General features: G+C 53.5%; 5 protein-coding genes across 5 annotated transcripts; 3 read left to right on the top strand and 2 right to left on the bottom strand.

Annotated features, from left to right (window-relative positions):
• Positions 1-7,931: 7,931 nt before the first annotated feature.
• On the top strand, positions 7,932-8,863 carry ColSpa_04152 (uncharacterized protein; the record flags this gene model as incomplete). The annotated part of the gene is made up of 3 exons (XM_049270364.1): positions 7,932-8,057; positions 8,109-8,300; positions 8,423-8,863. 3 exons carry the CDS (start codon positions 7,932-7,934, stop codon positions 8,861-8,863), a joined length of 759 nt encoding a protein of 252 aa, XP_049126321.1.
• A 116-nt stretch (positions 8,864-8,979) lies between these two features.
• ColSpa_04151 (uncharacterized protein) lies at positions 8,980-9,929 on the top strand (the record flags this gene model as incomplete). Its single annotated transcript, XM_049270363.1, has 3 exons — positions 8,980-9,139; positions 9,189-9,799; positions 9,837-9,929. 3 exons carry the CDS (start codon positions 8,980-8,982, stop codon positions 9,927-9,929), a joined length of 864 nt encoding a protein of 287 aa, XP_049126320.1.
• Positions 9,930-15,704: 5,775 nt separating this feature from the next.
• ColSpa_04150 (transcriptional regulator CRZ1) lies at positions 15,705-16,742 on the bottom strand (the record flags this gene model as incomplete). The annotated part of the gene is made up of 1 exon (XM_049270362.1): positions 15,705-16,742. The coding sequence occupies one exon, from the start codon at positions 16,740-16,742 to the stop codon at positions 15,705-15,707; it is 1,038 nt and encodes a 345-aa protein (XP_049126319.1).
• A 2,338-nt stretch (positions 16,743-19,080) lies between these two features.
• On the top strand, positions 19,081-20,435 carry ColSpa_04149 (protein FYV10; the record flags this gene model as incomplete). Its single annotated transcript, XM_049270361.1, has 3 exons — positions 19,081-19,131; positions 19,191-19,730; positions 19,785-20,435. The coding sequence occupies 3 exons, from the start codon at positions 19,081-19,083 to the stop codon at positions 20,433-20,435; spliced, it is 1,242 nt and encodes a 413-aa protein (XP_049126318.1).
• A 1,682-nt stretch (positions 20,436-22,117) lies between these two features.
• Positions 22,118-25,052, bottom strand: ColSpa_04148 (glucans biosynthesis glucosyltransferase H; the record flags this gene model as incomplete). Its single annotated transcript, XM_049270360.1, has 5 exons — positions 22,118-22,476; positions 22,541-23,190; positions 23,243-23,985; positions 24,040-24,585; positions 24,636-25,052. 5 exons carry the CDS (start codon positions 25,050-25,052, stop codon positions 22,118-22,120), a joined length of 2,715 nt encoding a protein of 904 aa, XP_049126317.1.
• Positions 25,053-27,693: the final 2,641 nt, after the last annotated feature.

Here is a 27,693-nt window from a genome sequence, read left to right as displayed (position 1 = left end):
GTAGCGGCGGGGGTTTCGTGTTTTGCGCTGAGACGTCAAGTTTTCCCACTAACCACATTGCTTTAGACATGCCTTTGGCTACGGTGGCCGTGGATGCCATGGTTGGCTGACGAGGATCTGGAGGATGGCCGCAGGTAGTGTAGGTAGGCCGTACGATGGAATGGTGGTCTCGCAGCGTGCATGGAGGCACTGCAAGACCAACTCTAGCGTGGTGGAGTCCAAGGTTCGCCCGGGCCGGCAGTTTTGGATCGATAGGATGTGACGATATCTTGCTTTTGCACTATCGCTCGAGACGAGCCGGTGGAATATGTGACAGAGTCGAATGACTGACTGGTTTAGGTTCTAGGTGGACCGTACGATGGCCCGAAAATGCTGCCGTCACCGAGAATAATTGACGCTCCGATTTGCCCGAAATGAGATGGGTTAGGCCGGCCCCAGGCCGACTGCCCCAACCCTAGGAGCAAAGTTTTTTTTTTTTCTTTCTTTCTGGACAGAATGGTATTTGCAGGACGAGCTCGGTTCTGCGCATGAGCATGGGCGGTCTGTTGTGTGACCTGGCTTCGACCAGATGCGCCAAGTCATGAAGGGCATTAATGTCTCTGACGAGCAAGGTCGGTTTGATATGTCTGCCGTACGACCCGGTACGTATTCTCCGCTCGCGAAGGGTAGATCGGGCGTCGCGGGTCGCACTGACCGTGATGTTCGATTGACGATGGGGGGTTTGTGTGGTGCAAGGGAGGGCTTTTTAGTGTATGTAGAAAGGGGGCTTTGGACGATGCACCGTCGGCAGCTGCGGAGGACTCTCTGCTTTCTGCCCTGCACCAACATGGAGGACGTTGGCCTGGGTGGGTGCTTGAGATGGATTCGAATGGAATGCACAGTGCGCAGCCAAGCACTACAACTGCCCGGGCTGAGGGCTGACGGCAGGTGCAGTTGGAAGAAGATGACACATTCTAACCAATCACCTGTTGGGCAGTCCCAGTTGAGAACGGCAGAAAGGAAGGAGTCATTGACCGCCTACCTCAGCTACCTTGTGGTGATGAGAACTTGGGAGTGCCTCACTGCAGAAACCTAAGCTAACTTGGCTACGCAAGGTAAGTAAAGGGGACTGACATCACGGTGACTTCCAGTCTTGGATAATTATGAACGCTATTGCGTCGTGCAATACCCAGGAAACTTGGATTTTGAGACCCTGCGGAACCTTCGACATCCATTCATTCTGAAAGTCAGGGTCCAGGGGATGGAGGATGGAAAAAACTGCACGGGCGCTGGACATGGATCTGGCTGGGACAGATGCCTCCAGGTTGAATTGGTTCAATTGGAGCAAAGCGCTGGGACCTTCCGGGCCGAACCACCTAGGTACACTGGCAACGGAGAGGGCAAGAGGGGCTTGTCTTCTCCATCCGTGGGTTTCATCGCCATCGTGTTGCTCCTTGATCTTGAGGTTCCTGAGCCAGCCTGGCTTTAGATGCAGCACGGTCTTGAGATTTCCGAATCTTGGAGACATCGGTCGAGCCTTCTGTCAGTACGGGGCCATGACCACAACTATCTGATCATCCCGTCACGGAGGCCCACGCCAAATCCCACCGTGCTTCAGAAAGGCTGGCTTATTTTAGGGTCTTGTCTTTACCGTACAAGCAACAGGTAGGCAGCCAGCCGAGTTCTCGGCAACAGGCACTGGGAACATCAGGCCATCTTCCCCCAGGGGATTCAAATTGGACCCGCGGGGACTAGGGCAGAGATTTCTTCCGCTTCCACATCTCACTCTTGCTCCCTCCGCTCTGGGCCGGAAAGTCCAATTATATAGACTTCGAAAGGCAGATGAGACGAATTTGAGTGGTATGAACTTTAAATTAGACCTCAACACTGCGTTAAGTCAGTCAATAGCCGGGGACGCCGGCGCAATGACCGGGCCGTCCCATAGACAGTGACGACCTGTAGCCCCCACTGCCGTGGTGGCCCTCGAAGTCTAACGACCACGGGGAAAATGTGCTGCCAATCATCCATGCTGATCGATGATGGAGGTCAAACGTATCGGTCTCGACGCTTCACAGCGAGAGACACAAAGAAAACGAGATACCCGAGAAGGCTCCAATCCTCCGATCTGACATGACACGGCACTCTGCATGCTTCAACTTGGCGTTGATGGAAGTCCGAGGCTGGATCCAGGGAGCGGACAGACAAGCCTATCACCAACGCCGGATGTGTCGACAGACGCATGAGCAGACGGACGGACTAAGACCCCGATGGATCACATCCGGCATGCACCAAGCGCCCATCTTGCATGACCTTGTCACTAGAATCAGCCGAGGCATCCTACTTTACACTCGAGTAGGTATGAATTCTTGGCGACATCACATCATGTAGTTGCCCGCCGGCCATGCGCCGCAAGGTTATATGCTTGGTTCGAAGTCGATGTTGGCAGAGAGCACTTCCATGTCGAGAATCTTTGCTGCGCGACCCCCCACACCCACCCGAGCAGAGGATATACCGAGTCTGTACATTAGGGCAGGGCGGGCAGCCCCCCTTGATGTCGATAGCCGTCGACGTAGGATTAACACGTTCCTCCATAACCCCAGTCCGCCTTTGGGGAGTCTGCCCGCTCATCAGTGTACCTGAACCTGACAGGAGGTGGGCGCGCATGGTTTCCGCCGACGACGACGGGAGGGATGGAGGGAGAGGTAGGTGCGGATAGCTTATCCCAGCAAACTGACATGGTCAGCACGATGGGACTGTCGTAGTACTAGCACTGACACTGGATGCAAGTACGTAGCATTATTCTTTTCCAGCAAGTGGGGCAAGCTGAGCGGCCGCACCCTTTCCCCACCCAGAACGTGCTCCCAGAGGAGATACCGCGGTACGTATCCTCTCCACTGGGGACCGCGCCACGACACGCACGACGTTACCCTTGGAAAATGCTTGCACGGTTGACGGCCATCCTAAATGACCTGTCGTCGTCCCGTCGCCCCCGCCTTTTTCCTGCTCAACTTCATGATCGTCCTCTAGCAGTTCCTCTCTCGGCTCACACTCCTGCTGTTCCCTTTTGGTCAACAATCCATCCATTTCGTCGTCTTTTGCCCAGCCCACACTTACCTCTCAACGGCCGTCTCTCTGGCGGGCTTCCGTCCCTGGACGACCACTTCTCCTCTGTGCATACACGCACGAATTGTCAGTGCATCGAATGCGCCCTTACAACACAACACGATCGGGCGATGGCCGGCTACTTTGCGGGACCGCAGTCCGTCCAACGGGACACCTTGGTACCAACCTACCTGGTCAGTACGTACCGCTTCGTTCCACCCCCCATTTGTTCGTCCCATGCCCCACGCATACCTGTAGTGTACGAACACCGTACACCAGATACCCGGGGGACTCACAAAAGGTCTAACCCACCGTCCGCCGCCAACCACCTTCCCTGTTTCTGTAAAGGAAGCAAACATGCGTTTCTCGGCTTCCAACGTTTCTGGAATTCCTACGCCTGAAGAGTATCCATAAGGCTCCTCGAGACTGGTATGAAGCCCGTTGAGCCCCGTCCACTCTTCTCCACAATGAACCGAACCTTTCTTATTGCCTGTCCCGGCTGGGTCAGCATGGGTCGAGCCCCCGATGTACAGCAGTAACCGTCGGTTGGCGAATCGCCGTCTTCTGCTATTGGTGATTCGGTTAGTGAGGCCTGCCCTGGTGTTTGCCATTGATAATGTCCTTCTCGCTCTGCCAGGAGCTAACAATCCCTCAGGTATCGGTACAATGAGGTCCGGCCCTGAATCACACGCCTCCAGCATGCGAGGGGACGCCAGGGCGAAACGCCGACAGGCCGACCCCCGTTCGGAACCATCCCCCGACCACGCTATGTTTGGTTCTGATCCGCTCCTACTGCAGGCTTCATCCCATCTTGCGGCCCCAGCTTCACAACTTGCCCTGACCTTCCGTTGACGACTTGCCATCGATTGTGGCCGACGGAAAGGTATTGATGCATGGCGAATTAACAGCTAGCCTTCCTCGGACCTCTGTCACTTTGTCTTGCCGGGGCCTCTGAGCACTTAGCCACTGGGATTACCGGATGAAACCGTTGGCATGGACACTTCCCTATCAACCCCAACCCCCCCGACGATCACAACGACGAGGGCGACGAGGGCGACAAGTAGGGAACCGGTGTCGATGGGGCGCCGGGCCCCCATCAAAAACTGTTTGCCTGCCATCCAACGTACTAACTTCCGCGCCGTACCGCTTCCCGCAGCTGGCCCTGAACTGTCAAAAAACAAACAGTCAAGCCGACGACGACGGACTCGCATAGCGGCCTTTGCTCAGGTACCTAGCCCCCGCCCAAATCCCGTTCTGACGCAAGGGGTAACCTGTCCACCAAGAACGAACCACATCCAAAGTTACCAACAAGAAATCCCCGCTCTGCAACAGTGAGCTGGTCTGGACGATTTCGGGCTGTGTGGTCTTCTCCCCCCTGAATTCCAGCGAGCCTTTGGCTAACTACGTAGCTCAATACTGTACAGTACTAATTCCACTCTCAAAGCCCGAAAGCCCGCCCGCAGCTTGGTTATGGGCAGAACGTTAGCCTTGTCACGAAGAACACGCTATCGCTTCCAGGGAACCTGCATCGGGCAAGCTGGACCTTTGAGTCAAGGACTCATATTGTGGCCGCGTGGCGGTCCACCCACGATTGCAGCTGCTCTCGTCCACAAACCAGTTCAAAGTGAAACGCCGCTCGAAAATCGTACACTGTCTGGCAACCAGTTGACCAGCAAGTTGTCGCTACGCATTCGCAATCGACCGAACAAGGGCTGAGGTCTCATCCAATTCTGTAGGAGAGGGTTTTCTTCTGTTCGGAATCTCCTTGGTTTGCTTCGATTCCAGCCCTGCGTCTCGCATACACCGAACGGCAAGCTGCTGGTCGCACATATTGCCGCCTCGATCTCGAGCTAAACACAACAAACTGCTATTTGTTTTTCTGGCTTCGGCCCACCATTTATCCTTCGAGCGTTGCCGGCCAATGCAAATCGGAAAGTCTCGAGACAGTGGACAGTGTCGCTACGTTGGCGACTACCACCCCACCACGGCCCCTCGTAGTCGTCATGCTGTTCGACATCCATGATACGGACATCCTAGGAGGCGCACAGAAGGGCCCAAGGGAGTATTTCAGGCATTCTTAGATAGCAGCAGCCATCGAGAGAGAAAAAGAAAGTCCTGAGATAAACAGCACCGGGTTAAACATGATGCAATCAGCGTCCAAAAATGCAGCCAGTCAAGTAGTTCCGGAGACCCGTATGGCTGGCGAGGCTCTTGCCGACCGATGCGCCGTTCAGCCCGGTCCACCGCTGTCTCACTGCAACCCCTGCTCATCGACATGGGGTCACTCCCACACCTTCATGCACTCACACAAATTATCATTTTTGCCAGTATCTCCCCAACACCACCGGGAAGAATGTTTGGCAGCTCAAAAAAGCGCGACCCAAGCACCTGCCGAACCTTCCAGCAGATGGGTGCCTTAGTACTCGTTACGGCCGTCGTGCTGGAAACTCACGTCGACCTGTGGACCCCACGTGGTTGCTTCCCTAATTGCCTCTTCGAAACCCAGACTCGAGACGCCATGCTCATGAAGATCTTGAGGGTAACTGGGAACCAGATAGATGAAGAGACAACTACAAACCCATGCGTTCCGGGTTGTGACCGATCAGAGTCTTCGACTTGCGGACCTCACTGCGGTACTCCCTCGCTTTGTAAAGTGTAGACAGTGGGGGCCTGGGGAGAGCGACCAGGGCCACGAGGATCGCCCGCCCGCCCTTCACAAATCTTGCAAGTGACAGCACATGGTGGACTCCTTGTCGGGAGACGGCTGGGGATCCGTGTGTTTGACCACGCATGGCCGTATTGGGTCTGGTACAGGCCATGTATGTACGAAGATGCGAGCAGTATTTGCTCGGTACTGTACTTGGACAACCTCGTCTACTCACAGTAGCGCAAACACGACAGGAGAGCCTGGGGGCTGCCTTGGGAGGGGGGTGGGTGTGGTCACCTGCAGGACACATTGGAACTTCGAGTTTGGTGGTGTATGGGATCATCCAACACCCTCTCCCTCTCTCTCTGACCGGCACCTGCCACACCTTATCAGGATTGCGGACCAGGGAGGGCCCTCGAATAGGTACCCGCGAGTTTTCCCCTTGCACAACTTCATAAGTACCTTGGCCACATTCCACCACACCTCTCAAAGGCTTACCTGAGAAACCCTTTTTATTTTTATTTTTATTTGTTTAATTCTTTTTCTCTCTCCTTCCCCACCGTCGTCAGTCTCGTGTCGGAAGACCTACTGTCCTGCTTCAGGCGTGTGTATCCACCCTTTTTCCGCAACCTAGCTGCACTTCCCTCTGACATTCATACGGGTCAACTTTGTTACTTCTGCAGCTTGTTCGTTCCTAGTCTCCTACCAACCATTCAACCAAAGCTTGAAGGAGGGTAGAAATATCCCCTCGACTAGACCAGGGTCCCTTTTGGGCTGACTTCCTGCTTCTCGGCTCGTTCTTGTTTCCACTGCTGCGGATACTGGTCTCGACCTCAAGTCATCGGTGGTCTCGCTGTTCACCCCCTCGCTTGCGGGACACCACTTTGCGCTCGCACTCCCCAATTAGCTCTCACATACCTCAGCAAATCGAGGTGCACTAAGAAGCCCTAAGTCAGATCAATACGAAAGTACTGGACCCGTCGACAAACTCAACTCGTCTTCGCCTCGCAGGCCCATCCCTCCTCCAAGATCCACCTCAGCCCGCGAGCCTTGTCCTCATCTAGGGCCCTCATCCTCCAGCCTGTGGTCATTGGCTCTTTCTTCTTGATTTCTCTTCCCGAAGACAGCCGTATCCGTACTCTTGTTGTCCTCTTGGTTGAGATCGCAAACGCGTCTTGCTGGCTGTTCCCCTAACTCTTCTCACTTCTCAGCCTTTCTCTCTCCTGGTCTACACATTATCCCCGAGACATTGCGTGGAGAGTTGCGCTCTAAGACAAATCGCGAACCAGTGGAGAGGCTTCTCCCCCCGATGTCTCAAGTCATCTTGGAAACAAAGAGGATTTTGAGGTCCTTCCCGGCGCCCAGTTTCGCAAGCTGATAGATCTGTTTCGACCGCCCCCAATCCTGCCGTCTCCGCCGACTCCCTTCCCAAATACCAGCAGCGCCCGCTGACAAGTCACCACCCATCTTCTTCGTCGTGTCCATCACTTGGGCCGTCAATCTCGTCTCTTCAGCCACAATACAACACTGGGCAATTTCTCTGCCTCTGGCTCTCCGTTTGGAAGCCATTCGCTCCGCCAACCTTCGACAATATCAGGCGAGATCCCGCTTCTTTTCTTGTGAGCTGTATCAACACTTTGTGTGTCCTGTTCTGGTCCCAATCCGCCAGGTATTCTTCGGATCGGCTTCGGGATATTTAGCCAGCACTAGCTAAACAGGCACCGAGACGAGATTGACTCTCTGTTGCGTTTACCCTCGCACGAAATTCGGCACACCTCCGTCAACTCTTGACGAACTACGTCGCGCTTCTGGCTTGAGCATTGCCCGCTGGCCATCATTTACTAGTATTCCGGGCCTGGAAACTACTCGACCACATTGATATCTGACCTCGATGCTCCTTTTCTGCACCTATACTTCTGCCACATGACAATCATCTCTGTAAAGCCTTAGCCTTTACCGCATTACGTAGGATACTCGACAGTGGATTCCAGTGTGTCAGTATGGTCTAACCTTCGAACAGTTGCACGTCGTCTTCGACTTCTCGTCTTCTGGATTCGACCCTCAGCGTTACACGCCTCACGTGTCATTGCTTACGATAACCTCTTAAATCCTGCCCGAACGACGCCTCAGGCTTTCCAACTTGGCAACTGAACGCAACTTTCTTGTCAGTCGAACTGATTGCTGCGCTGATTGTGCCATCGTCATGGTCCGCGACTTTCCTCGGGAGCCATACCCCCGGCAATGGCATCCGGAGCGGTTTCCGATTGACCCCCCACCCCCCGACGATGGTAGATACCACGAATCTCGTGATACTCGCAGACCCCCGATTGTGAGTGTATACAGTTCCTTCCCAGCCGTTGCTGGTTGCTGACAATACCAGGATATTGAGAAGGCGCTGCGAGATCATTGCAACATCCCAGCCAAGAAGTTCTTTATGGTAGCTGTGTTGGATGACGGGTCCACAGAGGTTTTTGGTAATACGGGAGAACGACACCAACCTAATGGGTACAGCAAGTTTTTCAGCTTGAAGAACTTTGTTCGCTATGTCAACCATGCCAGCCACGTCAGTGGTGTACGTCCTGGTACATATCCCATCATATCTCGCACGGCTGCTCACCTTCTAACACATGTTTAGTTGCCACTCCTTTACATGATGATTCCGAGTTCGGACTCGAAGGCGATGGATACCACCAGGCTTTCGGCGGCTATGGGCACCGCATGCAAGATCGTCGACGACTAGGTGGCGATGTGTTCGACGAGGACAACAGCTACAAGACGCGTAAGAGACATCGAGTAGGGATGGGGGCCGGTTACCGAAGAGCCGCCAACGACGACGACGATGTCGCGATTGTGGTCACGTCCAATGCGAAGAAAACCCTCAAGGTGGGCGACCATAAAGAGGTGTGGAATCTATACGAACAACGATTCAAGAACTGTCAGCAAACAGCCTGCAAGCTTATCGCCAAAGCGTGGGTCAAGGTTGTCGAGCCCAAGAAGCAAACGAACCACCCGTACACTGGCCAGGACGAGAAAGCCCCAGACTGGTGGCCGAAACCATGGGGCCCTACAAAAGAAGAGAAAGTCAGGCACAAAGAGCCTGATCATCTCTATAAACGAGGTACGGTCAAATGCTAGAGCCCGAGGATTTGGTTCACACGCTGACAGCTGGCCCAGAGCGAGTTCATCTCTTGTGTCACATCCTCCGAATGATTGTGGAACCACCCGAGAAACAGCACCCAGCCATCCGCAAAATGAACCTGAATGTACAAAAGTTAGAAGACGCTACTACGGAGGCAATGTCGGCTTTCTTCTCGGACAAGGAAAACAAATTAAACGCGAAGAAGAAGCCATATCTGGACGAAATCTTCAAAGTGGCCAAGGCGGAGGAGCGATATAAGAATGGCGAAATCGGTAAGCGTTCTCGTTTCTGCCAGGGGAGCTTCTAGCTAATGAACTGTAGACGCCGATACGCAGGTGTTTGTGATGTCTGAGGACAAGTTTCCCGAGAATTACCCATCTGATAACGAAGACAACGGCTTCGTGAAGGAGGAGGACGAGCATCCCTCCATCACGTCAAGCGTATCACCAACGAAGACGGGAGCGCCGCACGATCTCTTGCACACGTCCAGCGGCGACCACAGTCCTGCGGGGCCTCTGCATGGTGGCACTTACATGAGCGAGATGCCGATGCGTGGCCAACAGTATTCAACTCAAATGCTGTCCTCAAATATCCAACCTGAACACCACTTTGTGGAGAGCAACAGTATCCATCCGCCCGGCATGCCACTTCAAGATCTTGTGCCGGCATCTCATGATCCTCATCGACGATCTTCCATGTACACATCTCCCACGGAATACTCCAACGCCGCCTCCGCGGGCATGTACACGCAAACGTGGCAAGGGGGTACAGCTGCTCCTGGTGGCAACTCAGTCTATTCCTTTACTCCGCAACAACCCGGACCAGCACAAGGCCACTTCGCGAACCCCAGCGTCCCAATGGCTCAAAACCAGTACATGCCGACGCCGTATGACAACATGTCGCGGGGTGGTTTCGATTCTGTGTTTCGACCCGTGAGCGCCAGCCAGACTCCTGTACAAAACTCCCAAGGTTTTCCTGGCTACCTACCTACCGATTCACGAGGGATTCCTGGCACAGGAGGGAAAGCAGAATCACTTGCGCGAGGGCAAATGCATTGAATAAGGTGAACCCAGATCCCGATGACGTCTTTCTTTGCCTGTCGCCAGGCGTCAGCATCAATGCTACGGCTCCGGCTTTCAAGATGCATCAGTGTCGAACAGTCGGCCTTGTAAGGTGCGGCAGACGGAACCACCGCGCTTTCAATGCCGATACTTATTACCATGTCCTGGCATTGTCGCATACGAAGCCCTGTTCATCTAGCCCAGAACCAACCCAGAGTTAGCCGACTGAAATCGGAACATCAGAACGAAGGTAGAGATATGGTGCGGCTACGTGTTTAGTTTATTTTATTGGAGTCTATGTCGCTACGGCCTGATCACTCGCCTCGCGAGCGGCATCTCTGTTTTTATATCATTGTCTGCGGGTCAAAAAGGAACACTTGACATCGAAAGCATACCGGAGCGCATCAGTCAGCGACAGAAGTTTCAGGGTAATCGAGATTGGAGCAATGCAAAGGGCGGTAACTTGTGATTTCAACAACAGATCGAGCTATTTTGAGCGGGACGGCCTGCGGCCTGATGAGTGGAGTTTCTGTTTTCTAGGAGGTCGAGATGGATTTGGGGATTTTTCTTCGATCCTCATCCGTCGGCATTTACGCCGTCATGAACATTACGTTTTGCTTTGTCTTTTCCAGAGTTCTTCCTTGCCCCAAACATCAGCAAAGACAGACTGGGTTACTCGGAAAGGGTGTTGGCCACTGCTCCTGAATGGATGACCGTTTCCATTTTCGAGGCCTTTTTTGCGATGCCGTTGGCTTTGGGTGTTCTATTCTTCTCTGTCAAGTCCATACTGGGGAGGCGCTTGGGATACAAAGATGGAGGAGGCGGAGTTATGTACAGGGGGGTTATTGCTGGAGGAAGAAACGGTGCCTTGAGAAGAAATGGTAAAAGATTGGGACGGGAAAGAAAGGTTCGACATGATGTGATGACGGAGTTCTTTTTTGTGACTTAAAGCCTTTTGAAGACTGATTTGTCTCTAGAACCCTTTGAGATTCGACCATGGGTACTCTTACATGAGTGCCGCTATAGATAGGCGATTAATGGACGGCAGTCTGGTCGCAAGGGTTTCTGTTCGTCCACGAAGTCATTATTGAGATGTGTCGTTGAGGTTGCCTTCTGCAGTACAGCATGCCCCTTCTTTGTTGTCTGATTTAGTGCGTGTCTCGGAGAGCCGCCAGCCTCATTGGGTTCCAACGTCAATGAGGCTCCTTAGCCGGTCCAAGGTTTTAGAGCGGCGTTAGCGCGAGCCCATGATTTCCCAATAACCGCAATCAGGGATGCGTTGCATTCCAGCTGCGCCAATCGGCAGTTTTCCAATGGCTTCCACGCCGTTTGATTTGCAAAATGACGAGTAAACACTGAGTTCCCACTCCATCGGGGGGGGGGGGGGGGGGGGGGGGGGGGGTGGTCAAGGGCTCCAGTAGTCCAGGGGCAGAATAAAAATCCGGGTGTGAGAAGTGAGGATGTCAAAGAGGGAAGGGAGGAGGGGGGAGTGGGCTTGCACACACGACCGAGCAAATCTGACAGGTAACGAAGGAGCAGGAACCGATGCAACAAGAGGAAACGTCGAAGCTTTGGGCAACGATCCCGGTACGCTGGATCCGCTTTCTCGGAGGGGGAAACAATAATTGACTCGTCGAATATGAGTTCTTTTGGCGTGTAGGAGGGGGAGTGTGGCAGCATGGTACGAAAGTTTCCAAGGCCCGGTCAAGTCTTGGACTGTGTGTGTTCTCGCCGGGGATGGGAAAAGTGGTACCCCGGTCACCGGAGCCCCGCACACCGGTCAAGAAGTGGATCCACCGGGCGGCCAGTCACCGGTCGCGGCGTACCACACCTCACACCTTAATCCAAGGTTTGTCGGATTTCTCTCCCCCCCTATCCCATCCTTTTCGTAATGACCCTTAATCAACCTTATTTTTTTTTTTAAACCATGACCACCACACGCCCCTCCATTTCGTGCCCGTCATTGTTTCGACGTCTGACCACCCCTAGCAGCAGATTTCCTGATTCCTGACAGATGATGTGCTGTATGCTTTCTTTTTCCTTCTTCTTCCGGCCGCTTGATTTCGGGATCCGGCGAGGATGGAAGGGCAGAGAGGGGGGAGGGGAGCTACTGGCACGGCCCGTCGATTTGGCTCCCGCTGCAGAATGTTTCCCACCACCTCCCTCCCTTTCCCTTTCCACCTTTTTTGCCTTTGGATGTTTGCCCACCCCTCCCCCTCTCTTTGTTTTCCTCTCCCCACCCACACATATACACTCGCATGTATTCTGACTGCATTCCGGAGAGCCAAGCGAGAGATGACAGCGGGACGAGACGGCGTTTGGATGATGAGCAGGGGTTGTCGCCGGAAGGCATGTACAGGTACTCGCTCACGGTCACCCACTATCACGCAAGTGACTTACGCTCGCGCGCCCCTTGCCGTTGTTAGGATTCATATATAGACGACAGTGGAAAGTAAAGTTTGTGCTGTAAATGGCTGCCAATCAACTCCCTTCAGTCTGGTCTCCCCTCTTGGAAAAGAAGCATTGCTCCTGTGAGAGTTTCTGGTGTTGTGTTGGGTATTGCGGTTAGGGTCCGTTCCAAAGGCTCTGCAGTCATACCGAAAGCTTGACGGGGAGATCCGGTCTAAAGAGAACGAAAAACTTTTTTGGAAAATGAAGCAGTCCTCGAGGTTGAATAAACCCCTGGACATGTGGGTCTTGGAGTCACCGAGAGATGGTCGTTTGAACATGCTCCTCGTGGCCCAGATTCCCGCTCCCCCCGAAATCAAACGATAGACTACCACGAGCTCTCAACTAGGCTGACAGGCCATAGGACAGTTCTGTACACAACCCGGGATAACTCTTTCCTTGTGGCGAACGTCAGCCGTCGTACGCAAACATGGAGTGCAATCGCCAGCCATGCCGGACTTCCTCTTTGAAAGACCAAAGAAAAGAAAAGGAAAAAAAAAAAAAGGGGGGGGGGGGGGGGGGCGCACTATTTGCCTCCGTTGCCGCATCAGACATCGAGCACACTGAATCACATCGACGCAAGACCTCTGCATCGTCCCATACGGATACAGAAGCCGGAAGATCCAGGCGGGAAAGGGGCTTCTCCTGACGCCAACCCCTTACAGCCGGGAAGCGTTGATCTATCTCATGCGTCATGCACGGCGTTCCGAGCCGACTGGCCCTCTCACTCGCGTCACAACTTCTGCGGGCGCGTATTTTGTGGCCGGTGTGAAGCCAGCGGGGGAATCTCCCGTCGCGGATGCGCGAATGGGGTTGCAGAATGGAAACGGGAGTCTGATCGTGTCGTGCATATGTACGAAAGGGGATGAATGCAGGAGCAACTCTCAGGCAGATCCGCTGATTGCAGCCCTTTGCGGCTGAGGAGGCGTTTTCTATGCTTTCGCCCGTTCTGAAATATGATTCAATCTACCGAGAGCAGATGGTTGTGCTGATGAAGGCTTGCGCCGGCGATGACACCTCCTTTCATCTAGACCAGCAGCGCATTCGGATATACATCAAACCAAGACGGCCGCATGTCATGGTGGCTGTTTTCTTGATAGTGTAAGAAAAAGGGGGTTCTGCGTTGTTACGTAGGAACGGCAAACGTATGAGCCACTGGCCTGGGCAATTAGATCGTCGACGAAAAGGCGACGCGTAGGTGGAACCACCTTGCCGTATGTTCCGACTCTTGACGTAGTTTGCGAAAACTTTGTGTGCTTACCTGTGATAGAGCTATCTTGGCCCTTTTTTCTTCTTGTTCTCAGGGAACACTCAGGCAAGGATGGCGAAGGAGCAAACTTGGCAGGAGCCAGCGTAATTGTCAGTCATATCAGCTCAATAAGGTCCAACGCCCTCGCTGCCATTTGGGATATCTTCTTCAATTACCCTTTCTATAATGAGGCACCGGGCATGCTAGGTAGTAGATTTGGCTGCAACCTTTTGCTAGCTTTCAGACTCTACTACTGGTAAACCGATAACCTTCCTGAAAACCCCTGCCCAACACGAATTCATCCATCCAAACGTCAGATTTCCCCTATGAAACTGTTTCAGACTCAAAACAAAAGAAAACAGCCGCCTCCGTCTCAATGTGCCACCATCTCTGATCGTGGATATCAGTTACAAGACTTGGGTTTCGGCCACCTACATCAAGACGTCGGAGGCTCTGTCTCGTGTCGTCATTAACACTGGACCTACCGGCGGGTTCTGGTCACCCTTCATCCTGTCCCCTATCTTCCCGTACGAATAAAGCGTTGTCGATGATCAGAGGGATCGGGAAGCGATCTGGTACATGTCAACATGAATTTGACCTTTCTGACCTCGCACTCTAGGGAACATTCTCACTGCCTCGAGGCGCCTGATTGTTGCTCCCAGAACAACCTTCTGCCCTCTTAGTATCGGACTCTCATGACGACCAAAGAGATTGCCTGAGATTATGCTGTCCCTTTACGCCGGGGAGGACCACAGCGCCAAACATAGCTGACTTTTGAACACTCCCATGCAGCTAGGCATCTCGTGTCGTTCTGTTTCAACCGGTAGTGACTGTGTATCCTCAACCAGGTGTTGGGCTCAACTCCGATTGCCCTTGAGACGTAAGTGCAGAGTTCATAGCTAGGCAGTCAACCGCATTGTTGCCCCTGTCAGTACTCCTCACCTTTGTAGGCTCACAAAACGGCCAGATCCTTTTAGACGAACCACTCGCACAGTGGCCTTATCCATAAGCTTGGATGTCGAGTGAAAGAGAATGCTAAATATTCCCTAACACGATACCCTGCCGATATCCCCCAATCATCAAGAGTGAAATATCGTTGAACCCACGCTATACTCGGTGTCTGTCACCACTACACAGCCAGTGTTCTATTGGGAGACACGAGCTTACAGGGTCTTTTTTTGTATCCCAGGTGAGTGGGTCATCTTCCTTGACCTGATAGTTTGAGAAGCGGACCAGCACAGCCCTACAGTATGGTTCCAGTGCCTGACTGGTGCGATGCAAGGCAAGCTCGGCTTACGTACTCAGACCGACTTCTGAGATTTTATATTTTGGGGTAAGATTCGGCCGGCACGCACTCTGGCATAGCGCCGCAAACTTAAGACGGACGATCAACGTCGGCAAACGTTCCTCTCGCTAGTCAAAGGCTCCTTACCTCCTCCCCGCCTCTCTATCGATCGACCTGGTTAGACCGGACTGAAACAAGTACGACAGGCATTCCCAGCAGGCATTATAAGGCTATTGTGACCAATTTAATGTGTCGTTATCGTTTGTGATTACCAGGCTCGAACTTCTGAGCTGCTATCGGCACCACCTTGACCAAATATAGATTCTTTTCATGAAACACTGAAACTCCTCCATCGCTGAGACCAATTCATCCACACATTGGCAAAAAAACGAGAGCCTGAGAGCATGGTTGATTATAAACTATAGTGTATCTGCGACCACGGGCAACGTGCTTTGGAATCCGAGTAAAAACAACAAAAAAGCAGCTTATTGCTGACTAGGGGTATAAGATGAAAAGAAGAAAGGTGAAGGGTTGACTTGAACGAAAGCCTGAGCCTGGTCTGCGTAGGCTGTAGGCGTCGATGCCGCTACGTTGGTGCAGGTAACCTGGCGCGACGCTACAGGGCTGAGGACCGTAGTCTGAGATCGACTTGGAAGATTGTGCGTAGCCGAAGGGCGATACTGATGAAAACCCTGATGGCGGCTGTTCGTGTGGTTAGTCGGAAAACCGTGTGTGGTCATAGTTTGGTCCATGTCAGCCACATAAGAAGGGTCCTGGGCTTCAGCTGAGACCTCCTAAGTTGCAGCGGCAGGTTCCTCCTTGTTCGCCTGGGGGTACGAAAGACCCGCATTCTGAGCAACCCGCTTCCAAGTCTCCAACTCCTTGTAAAGACGTTCGCACTCTTGCTTGAGCTTATCGTTGGAAGCACTGAGCTCTGCTATAGCCTGCTCCGTAAGCAGCTTCTCAAGAGTCCACTTCTCAATGTTCTGCGTCTCATTCTCCTTGAGTTGGTTAATGAACGTAACGGCGCGCTGGAGGATTGATCCTTTGTTCTTCTCGCAGTTAGGAACAATCTTAGCCAGCTCATTGATGCCTTCATTGATGGTCTCCCGACGACGACGCTCCACTGTTCGAGTCAGCTTGAACATCCATGAGTATAGTGCCTTCAGTTGCTTACCCTCTTTGTGGTTGTCCTTGCGCATCTTGTGCCATTCCTCGGAACCAACGTCCGGTTTCTTAGCGGGAGTGCCGGCTGATCCAGATGAGTATCGGTGTTGAGGTTGAGGAGGCTGATGCTGCTGATGTTGCTGATGTTGTTGATGAGTTTGATGGGTCTGCTGTGGTTGAACAGCCTGAACACCGTTCGTGGGCTGAGGTACAGCAGGAAGGGCAGGGAGTCCGTCCGGCGGGCTCAGATCGGCGTGACCGAAGGTGTGATCTTGGCCATGGTTTGAGTCATTAGTTGCCTGGGCGGCGAACTGCTCCTCGGTGGTGGGCGGAACGTGAAGAGTGGGATACATGGACCCCAGGGCGGCGGCCGCAGTGCTGGAGGCGTTGGCTGGGTCAGCGGCCTCCGAGTGCTCAGCAGCAGCAGCTTGCTGGAGGGCACTGAAGTCAGCCACGTTGACACCATTGGCGGCGGCTGCATGAGCAGCCTCAACAGCATTTTCAATGAAGGCTGCAGTGTCGGCATCCGAGAGCCCAGCGCTGGCTCGCTTGGCCCGACCAGGGCTGTTTGACTCTGACATGTCATCGCGCTTCCGCTTTTGACCTGGAGAGGGCGACCCTGCTAGCTCAGAGAGGTCTGGGTGATCGGCCATGACGTCTGTCATTGTTGCGGTGGAATGGGGTTTCTGATGGGATGGGAGTTTTGGGGGATTAGATGTGAGTGCCGGACTATGCTTTTGACAGTTTATGATGCTTCGACGTTAGCACAAGTCGGAGCCACGAGGATGATTCGTGGGACTACGAGGATGGTTAGCATCGAACGGTATGATATATCAGTCCAGAGAGTGGGTGTGCAGAATGACGAAGCGGTAGTAAGATGAGGACGAAGTGCACTGCTAGCTGAGCGGTAGACAACGGGTTCAAGCGGCTGCTAACGAACAATCAAGGAAGGAGCGATCGCTTGTTTGAGGCAGGAACATGAGAGCGCTTGCTCTAGAGATGCATGAGCTATTTCGGGTATGTTCTCAGCATGCTTGCCGAACATGAACTGCGGGACATATTGCTGTTGAGCAAGCAAGTCCAGAGATTATCGTGAGATCCAAGGCCATCCAAAGAGGCCGCGCACTGCTCCGAATAAGGGTGTTTTTGACTGTATGGATGACCCAAATTTATGTCTGTTTGAGCAAAGATAAATGTGTTTCCCTCGCAAGATGAAAGAAGTCCATCTTGAATCGCTTGATTGGGGCTGATAGGCAACGTCGCGATGGATGCTTGATGAAGGCAGCATTCCAGAAAATGGCGCAATGAGGAAAATCAACACTACTGAAAAACCCTGCTTTCCGTCGCTGTGCAGTGCGATTGTAATGAAAGACGATAGGGCCGATGGGAAGATCGCCAGAAAAATGGGACAGGTCGCATACCTTTAGATCATGTGCTTTGCGGCGTGGTCTGGGCGGTGAGTGCCAGATCACGGGTTTTGCTGGAGTTCACGTGTTCGGCGTGATCAAACTCGTGATATCGCGCGGCAGCGGGTAGCTGGGGGGGGACCTCGTCGGATGGAGCCCGTCCAGTTATAAGCAGTCGAAGGTTGAGTGACGGAAAGAATCTGGGGAAAACGCGTCGGATTTTTTCACAAATCGCGAGTCTTGAGGATTGCCGTAGCCTGGGCGAAGGCTTGCGTTTATTCTTATTATTTCCTGAGGAGAAACGGGCTGGAAGGGGTCCGGTTGAGTTGGCTCGTTGGTTTGGGGGAACGGCGGCGGGAAGCTTTGGTCACGCGGCAAAGGAAGAGGGTGAACACGTGCAAAGTGGGTGAGGCTGGAGATAAATACGCTTGAGGGTGAGGGACGAAGCCGGCCTGAGGCAGAAACCGCTTGAAGCCAATCAGGGGCTAGGAAGCCACACCCCCAGGCGTCTGGCTGCTGTGGGTGCTTCCTTCCCCGAATGCCCCGACCCAATCCCCGTTCTGCAGAGGGGCACCTGCTGCAGCAGCGTCGCAGGCTGGGAATGCGAGTGCTGCTTGTTGCTACTTATCGATTGACATGCAGGTTTGCTCCTCTCTCATGTTAGCGATGGACAACATTCCCAAGCTGCAGCAGGGGGTAGCTTTCCACCAGTTTGAGTAGGTGGGCTTACTCCATTGCCTTAGCCTCAGCGACTCGAGCAGTTCATTGCACCCACCCGCCAACTTTGTGACTGGGAATACCGAGCCTCACCAATCACCTGATGCCCTCCTGGGCTGCCAGCATGAATCACTTGACTGATGGGCTGTGAGACATTCCACTTTGAAGACGAGTACAGCAAATACGCCGGCTCCGCGGTAGTCTCGACCGTTGCTACTCATGGCTTGCTTGGTTCTTGTCCCACCTCTTACCCAGACTCTCACATCGCACCTGCTTACTTCTCACAATGAGCGAGTGACATTCAGTCGAGGTGAGCGCGGAGGGCGTGGGGTATTGTACCGAGGTGGCTTGTGGACAGAGTTCCCAGTGTGGCCGGCGTGTTACATAAGCGCACCAGTTTAGCCACAAATGTGGTCCGTTCACCAGAACAGTTCAGTTGTGTGTCGACGTCGGATTCGTCATTGTGGGGGACCAAAGGACGTGCTGGGAGCAGTTGATAGCCAGCATCGAGACTCTCTCAAGCTCAATGGGCTTTCTCAGCAAAACGCAAAACTAGTACTACAAGCTAGTTTGGGTGAAATTATGCCGCTGTGGACTACATGCAAGGCTCCAATACTTATTAACGCAAGCAGACTCTCCGTACGCATTTCCACGACGGAGCGACCCCGGCCCCGCCACATCGGGCCGCATAACGTCAACTGCTGTTAGCGGCCGTATCTGTGCATCTGTGCTTCAACCTCTTGTCCGCGAGTTTCCAACATCCACTCAAGCCACACCGACGCGGCCAACCTTTGCAAATCCCTCCTTCGAAGACACACACGCCATTGTAGACGGCCAAGCAGTACTGCCAACCCATTGAAACGTCCTGACAGTTGCCAATATGGGCGATCACGAGCACTCCACGATAAAGCATCAGGACCATCTCCTCCTCGTACGTCGCTGTCACAAGCTAGCTCTCAATCCAGCACTAACCTCCATTCCAACCGTTAGGACCAACCCCTCCTCCGCCTCCCGTACGAGCTCCTTCGCAAAAACTTCCGATCCGCCCACTTCACCGTCGAAAAGGACTCGACTGCCATCAAAACCCTTCTCAAGGAGACCGCCACAGCCTCGGTCAACGGCCGCGCATCTCCCGACGATGTCCTCCGCAATCTTGATACCATGATCGCCCGCATGCGCGGCGTCAAGCGCAAGCTCACCGCCCACGCTGAGGAGGAGGCCCGCCTCACCCGCCAGGCCGGCGCTCGCATCTCGCACCTCGGCGACCTCTACAACATGCACTCGGTTGACGACGTCAAGTACGAGGCTTGGAGCCGCGCCCGTCTTGACCGTTTGCTTGTCGACTACCTGCTTCGCCACGGCTACAACGAAAGTGCCCAAGCACTTACCGCCGAGCGTAACATGGATGACCTGGTTGACGTTGAGACCTTTGTGCAAATGAGTCGTATTCAGGAATCACTCAGAGGTGGGAGCGTTGTCGAGGCGCTGGCTTGGTGTCAGGACAACAAGAAGGAACTTCGCAAGATGGATGTACGTTACTCCACCCACCCTGTCCTTGAGTCGAAACTGACCACACTTTGATAGTGCAACCTCGAGTTCATGCTCCGCTTTCAGCAGTACATCGAGCTTGTCCGCACCCAATCCCAACCAAAACTCCTCGAAGCCATCGCCCACGCGAAGAAATACCTTGTCCCGTTTAAGGCAACGTATCCGGATGAGCTTCGTAAGGCCTTTGGTCTCCTTGCCTATCCTCCTACAGCAGCCAACGCCGTTTACTCGGACCTCTACAGCCCAGACCGCTGGAATGCCCTCGCTGACCTCTTCACTCGTACCCATAACAACCTCCTCGCTCTCCCCTCCTACCCTCTCCTGCACATCGCTCTCTCATCAGGCCTTTCAGCCCTCAAGACCCCTGCTTGCCACTCATTGAACTCATCACACGTCGCTGCGGATGCCAACACTGCTACCAATGCGTCAGCCACTGCCGGCACTCAGTCCGTCTGCCCAATCTGCTCGACGGAACTAAACGATCTCGCGCGTAACGTCCCTTATGCACATCACACCAAGAGCTACGTTGAGCACGACCTGCTGCTATTGCCGAATAGCCGGGCTTATGGCAAGGAGCGTCTCGAAGAGTACGCCAAGAAGTCGGGCTTGCCGCCTGACCAGGTCAAGGATTTGCGCACCGGCGAGGTCTACTCCATGGACAAGCTCAAGAAGGTCTACATTACGTGATTCTGTGGCAGAAACCTGGGGCTGTACTCTACACATTTGTGTGCCAGTTCGCCCCCAAGGCTTGGTGCTAGTCTGGTTAAAATACCATTGTCAGGGTCGCCATACCTCAGATTGTTATTATTGCTTTATGTCAGCGTTTACTGGGGGTAACGGAGTTTTCAGGCGCAACCTGGGTAAAGGGAAAGCGGGCATCAGGGACACGACTCCTACACAAAGAGTACAGATTCATATCAAATGAGAAGAAATAGTGTAACGTCAATTTTTGGAAATGCTCCTAACCAATGTATCTGTTAACCGTGATCTTTTTGCCCAGGCTTCACCTTTGCGCTTGTTCTGATGGCAGGATCGAAACTTCGCCGCAACATTGCGCTTAGCAGCAATGCCCGCACACTGGGGGTGTACCTTTTCATGAGCCAGGATGTGAGGCCGAGACAATTTGATCTAACTGAGCAGACTTGCCCTGTTCAAAGCTTCCAAATGATGGCATCTGGACAGGACCGTAAGACCCGTGCTTCAAGTCACGGGGCGCATGGTAATGCCCCTGGGCTCTTCACTTCGACATTTTCCATGGGTCCACAGACCGCAAAAAAATACACCGAGGAAACAACACAGACCGACCCTGGACTGGTTGTCCTACGGACTTTGACTCGAATGCCTTCCATCCCTTCGTCAGGTCCTTCGGACAGGTACAGATGCATATTGGTATCGTTGGACGTCTCTTTGTCGATGCAACTACCCTTCTCCGCGGAGTCCAAGGAAGACAAGTACATGCGGCGCATGAATCACTTTGCTTACAAGAGACTGGCTGAGAACGCACGTTGAGATTCACCCGCGAACGGACTGGCCCGCCAAAATCATCCCACAGAGCCTTGCGACCTACATGAACACTTTGCTCCATTTTTCTTGAGTCCTCCATCCCCCGCCTCAAAACACCACTGGCGATCAAGATATGGAAGAGGCAGAGAAGTCGAGAAAAAACAGCTTCCTGACCGAGTACAGCACGATGGAGCTCTTGCCCATACGCGTGCCCATACGCAGGATCCACGGACGGCAAGGTCACTGCTTGCAGCGTCTTTTTTGCTAGTTTCGAGTTCATAGTCCATAATCCTAAGGGGAATGACTGTTGAACCGTGTTTGATTCATGAGACGGGATGATAGTAGGTTTTGAACAGTAGCAAGTTACTTGATAGAGAACCTTCAGGTCTATAAAGTCCTCGAATCCTCCTGTTGATTCATGTCAACACGATACCAGTTTGTAATAAGTACTACCATGTGAGTAGTCAAGGTTGGGTGGAGTATCTTTTGCCGTGTGTCAGACCATAGGAAAGAGCGGGGGAAGCATGTCATTCTGGTCGGCAGTGAAAAGTGTTGCGCAAACATTTGCTTTGAATGGTTCATTTCATCAGATATGCAACTGAATATCTGGTACGTATAGAAATAAACAAGAGACATTAAATCATATCGTATGAGTGACGATGATTCCCACCAATACCAAAGCGAGCAAGAGAGCATATAGCGCCGCAGCTGTGTACCCAATAGCGTGCCCAAAGTCTATGTGTCCCTCAAACACCTCTCTGCCAAAATAGAACTCCATCTATAGATCCCAGTTTTATCATACCGAAAAATTTATGTTCATTAAAGAGGAGAAAAAGTCATGAAATAGGAAGAAGAGGTCGCTGGACTTAGAAGGTGAACTTCATCAAGGCCGGGTTCAGGAGCACGGGCAGCGCAAAGTGCGACACAATGGAGACGCACAGGGGGAAGATGGTTGCGAAGGTGTGGATCTGCCACTGGGGAGGGAAGACGTAGTACCCGCAGACAATGAGGGCCGTCACGGCGAAGGTGTAGACGAAGGTGCCCGCGAAGTTCTTGATGATCTTGGGGATCTCCTCAATGAAGTTGCAGCGCTCAACCTCCTTGGACGTGGCGCCCCACTGGATATTGATCTCGAAGAAGTGGCAGAGCAGGGCCTTGGAGACGTGCAGCGAGATGCCGCCAAGGAAGATGGAGAAAATCGGCATCCACTTGAAGTTGTTCCACACTGGATAAAATTACAATTAGCGAGCGCCCTTATTGGAGAAGCAGAATGATAAGGTGAGACTTACGGGCTCCGATGAGGGACTGGTGACCCAGTCTGTACCGAAGGACAGCGAGGGCAACGTTACCGCAGAGCGGGAACACAATGATGATGGAAAAGTAAGTGGCGAATGAATCGAGATAGTACTTGTCGTACACGCCGTTGAACCAACCAGTGATGAAGTAGTTGGCCAGGGTCAGCAGCCACGAGGCCCCGATGGCGTAGTACGTGCCAATGTAGGACAGGATCGTCAACTTCCTGAAGAAGGCAATATTGGAGGTCAAGAAATTGCGGAAGAGAGGCGTAAAGGGACCACGGGTAGGCCAGAAACGGAAGGGATGGAAGAGCAGCTCGTTACAGCCGTAGGCGTACTTCTCCCAGCGGGCTAGCTCGTCATAAACAGTCAGGGACACTCCCTCCTGGAAGCCGTCGCCGGTATAGGCGCCGTATCGGATGGTGTAACCAGCTGTCTGGAGACGCAAAGCCATGTCGAAATCCTCGGAAACATGGGACTCGGACCAGAACTTCTCGTAGCCGTCCTCGTGATCCATGTAGGAAGCAGCATCCTGAATGGCGGACCAGCGGAGCACGGCGTTGTGGCCGACGAAGGGGGAGATATCACCATTGGCGACGTTAAAAGTGATCATGGTGTAAATCATTTCTGTGAACCAGGTGACGCTGTTAAACATGTTAGCATCAGAAACCTCGACTAGGGGTTGGAAAATCTTACGCCTTCTCGAAGAACGAGTCCGAGACGTTCATGACACCGGAAGTGTACTGAAGGATGGCCACCTCTGGAGAGGCCTCCATTTCGCTAACAGCATCCAGCAGGCAGTCACGAGGAACACGGGTATCGGAGTCGATAAGAAGAATGTAGTCGCCAATGCGAACGTTGCCACCGGCCCAGGTTCGGCCCTCGGATTCGTCAATGACTTGTGCCAAGGCCTGTTCGTAGACCTTGTCTTCGCTTTCCTGGTTCCAGCTGCTGCCACGGTTGATCTGCTTGAGCTTCTCTTCGAGCTTGTTGCTTGTCATTAGGGCGTAGTTCATGTTGGAGGCCTTCTTAAATCTGCCCCTGCGAAGGAAGGGCTTCTCGGCGGGATCCTCAGGCTTCGGATTGTGGCCAGGGCGGGAAACCCATCCGATGTTATGCTCGTCGTAGAACTCCCTACGGGCCGCGGCCTCTTCCTCGTCGAGGAGCTGCATACCATCGTCGTTGACCAAGATGTTGGCGGAACCGCCCTGCATCTCGTAAGTCGAGATGGCGGCCTTCAGCGAAAGAACTGTGGGCTTGATGACGGCGCTCAGGCCTTCCTTGTATACTGGCATCTGGATGGTCACATGAGGAAGCTGTTCTCGGTGAGGGCTGAGCCGGCGAGGAGGCTTTCCAGAATAGTTTGAGGAGTTGGCGTGGATAGAGGAGATGGGACCAAAAATCTGGAAGATGATTCCAGAAATGGAAATGAAGAAGAACTAAAGGGTGTGTCAGTCAACGTTCATGCAGGGTTGAGGTATCAATCAACTCACCAAGCTGATGAAGAGGGTAACCGGCGCCACTGCCAACAACGCCAACCGCGTGTAGTCGCCATCGACAGCAAGTTCCAAAGCCAGACTTCGCCAGCCGAGACCCAAGCACGTGAAGCTGAGGCCGAGGGCCAATGCCACGAGAGCGGAACTTATCACCCGCGTTGGCCGGGCTTCGGTCTTGAGAGCCTCTTCAAGCGCCGCAGGCGAGAGCTCCTCAACGTTGACTCCGGGCTGCTTCTCATTCTTCTCATCACCTTCCTCCTCATCAATGGGGTCACTTCGCCAAATGTGAGCGATGATCATCTGTTCCAAGCTCTCTGCACGGTCGTGGAGTTTGTTCGCGTCATCGTCCCAGACAGCCAGAAGAGGAGGGTCAAGAATGAAGGCTGCGAAATGATGCTTTTGGCACCGGGGCAGGTCCGTCATCCTCGGGAGGACCTGCAGCTGCAGGCCTCCTGAGAGAGGGATCGAGTTCATGGGCTCTCCACTGTTCATGAGTCCATGAATGATGGATTGAATCACGGGTGTATTGACAGTCATGGCGCACTAATCTTGTCAGTACCGGTCATGGTCTTGTGGTGTCTGGCTTCACTTACGCTCACGTTGAGCTGGCTGACCATATCGAAGAACCCATTCGGGATGGTTGACAGTTGAGGAGGGGCGCAGACGTAGTCATTGCGCCCCTTCTTGAGAACGCAGCCCTCCCCAAGATTCCAAGCTGAAGCGTACATCTTCCTGAGCTGGTCCTGATACAAGCTGTGTACCGTGACATCCGCCCTGAGATCGTGGATACTGCTAGCATGCTTGTCCCTCATTCCCGCCGTGAGCGCCAAGCTCACTGTCGAATGCCGGGCGGACGTTCTGTTGCTGTAGTTTCGGTAGGGCGCTGGCTTCTCGGAAGACTGCAGTTTTGGCGAAGGAGTCGCCGGTTGGAGTGTGTCAGGCTTCGGAGCTTCGGTGGCAGCCTTACCCGGCGCCTGGTCGGGCGTGAAATAGGACTTGAAAGCCTTCATCTTGTGGGAACTATGGAACGAACGAACTACAAGCCGATCAAACCACTTCCAGCCTTGAGGTGAAGAAAGAACGTTTGTGAGTGCCGCAAGCGAATGTGATACTGGTGAAGGGATTCAGTCACCCAGGGGACGGGAATCGGCTCAAGTTATGTGTTACGGGTTCAGGCTAGAGAGACTTCGCAAGCGCGGAGGGGTCATCGACTTTGGGACAAAGACCAAGTCAAGCCGCATATACGGGGGCACCGGAGAGCTGAGAGCAATATTGCCTGGCCTAATTGGCCACGCCAAAACGATATGGGCTGCCATGGGCGCTCCCGCCGCGGCAACGAAACACCATGGTCAAGGATCGTACCGGGGACAAGCAACGGGCTAGCCTCACCATCACTCGAGGCCATCACACAAACATGGGTTCCACCGGCCTAAGTCGTCCGCTCAAGACGGACCAGTAGCTTAGCTGGGACTGGTGACAAGCGGCATTGTTCCTGGCTCCATACTTGGGAAGTTGGCGCCACCCGTGCGTTGGGTAGGAAGTGGGTGGGCAGGTACAAAGAAGGAGGAAGCTTTCACCCATCGTGAGGTGGTAGCGTTGGTCGAGGGCGACAAAGGAGAGTCGAGGCCTTATCGCGCGAACGATGCCTCCCCAAGCGTTGCATGGCCAAGCCGTTAGACTGGGAAGGAACGTTAACATCCCTGCAAAGCCAGAGGCATACTCGTCCTTCGGCGTTCCCCTGGTGGTCGAACTCCGGCATAGAGTGTTGCCATCATCATGATGCCTGCTCGAGTTAAGCGACTGGCCTGGGTTGACGGGACGTCGTGAGAGTACAGTGGAGGACTACTCATTAAAGACTGAGACATTGAAACGGGACAAACATGGACTCCACTGTATGCCCGTCCAGCCGAGAGTGCCTGGGCACAAGACGGTTGGGACAGATCCAACGTCTGTCTGTCTCTGAGGACCGGTAACGGGTCAGTCAGCTCAGCATGAAGACAGGAGGGGGAACAGGAAATTCTGGACAGTCTAGCTCAGGAACCGCGAGTGCACTCCTGACTTAGTGCGGTCTAGGTCAGCCACACTGCTGCGGCTCCAGGATGTGTTTTCAAAGCAACGAAGCGCAAGAGCCACTAGTAGATATCAACAGCCGAGAGAGGAATAGACTTTTGTCGCATCGTTTCCATTCCGAGTATGGGCTTGCCGCGAATCAAGCCTTCGCAAGGTCTTGGGCCACTGAAAAACTTCCGCTCGATTGCGTGGCTTGAGCCGGCCAGTTTTGGTAACAAACGCTAAAATTGGCTTACCGTAAGCTGCAGGATGATTGCTCTCAGGCGCCTAGCCGCTTTCAACCCAAATCCTTGGTGACGGCAAGACCTGGCAGGGTCTTCCAAGGTCTTGGTAGGTTTGACCCGTTCATCACTTGGCTGATGTGAGCGAGCACTCTGGGGTCTACAGGTATATTTCACAGTTCCTGGGATCCATCGGTTTTCGGTCCGAGGAATCCCTAGGCCCCCGGGTTTCTTTGATTCTCGGTGGGGGTAGGCTCGTATAACAAAGACCTTCGACGTTGATGGTGTTTTGGCTTCAAAACAAGGCACTCGCCTGCCAAGGATCTCAACCACGTTGCTCTGGATCTGAAGCCGGTGTGCTAAGAAGCTCGTCGCTCTGGCATTGACCGCAGTGAAGGGCGAGCGTGGGGGAGCAAACGTTGAGGCTGAGGGCCAACGGTCTATCACCTTCATGTTCCCAAAGCAGGTCGTTCTCCGGCGGGTGCATATCTGTGAAGTCTGGAACAATATCACCATGTCAGCTTCAGACAGCGGCATGATGGTGGCGGTCTCATGATTCGTCGGGTCCGAAGGACATGCGCAAGAGATGTCGACTGAGGAGAGTTTGGGCGCAAGGCGGTAAGGCTGCCATCATCCGAAGTGGAGGGCGGAAGAGATAAGATGAGTTGGCGGTAACGTGGCTTGCTGAATCTCTGACATTGCCTCTGGGCTACCTCGAGCGCGCCAGGGACCATGCAGCGCTCTGTTTTGGCGAACAAACATCGTGTGATTGCTTGTGGGTTGGTGGCCGTGTTGGGCATACCTCCTGGACGAGTTGATGCTGACCATGCAGTCAGTAGTGGCTGGGGGAGGGGAGGGCCACTAGGAAGAGGAAAAGAAAGGCGGAAGAGAGTGGGTGACGGGGCAGGTCGAGCCTCGAAGCACGCAAAAGTGCGACGCAGAGGGTAACTTTGCAGCAGGCAGTCACAAACGACGGCAGATCCCACATAGCGATCCCGGTTACGGTTAGGCCATGTCTTTGATGCTCCTGCCGCATACTTTCTGAGTCGCTCCCGCCTGCCTATACCGTGCATTGTCGAACATGTCCATTATGCAACCCAGCGCGTATTCGTCTATCAGGATTGGCCCCACTCGGACGCGTTCTTATCGGTTCGAACCACCGGATATGCGTCTATTACCCTGCTGGTACAATCGCATCAGTCACATTCCATCAAGGCCAGGCCCATCCTATCTTCGGTCTCGACAACCAAATCGCCCGCCCGCATAGCTCTCGTTGCTACTGTATGCTACGCAGTGGACACCATGCCACTGCATGCGACTATCCTGCTTTCCAGCAATCTTGGTTGAATCTGATACGCTA

The sequence above is a fragment of the Colletotrichum spaethianum genome, assembly GCF_022836535.1.
Source record: "Colletotrichum spaethianum MAFF 239500 DNA, contig08, whole genome shotgun sequence".
NCBI lineage: Eukaryota > Fungi > Ascomycota > Sordariomycetes > Glomerellales > Glomerellaceae > Colletotrichum > Colletotrichum spaethianum.
This window is presented reverse-complemented; position numbering and strand designations above follow the sequence as displayed.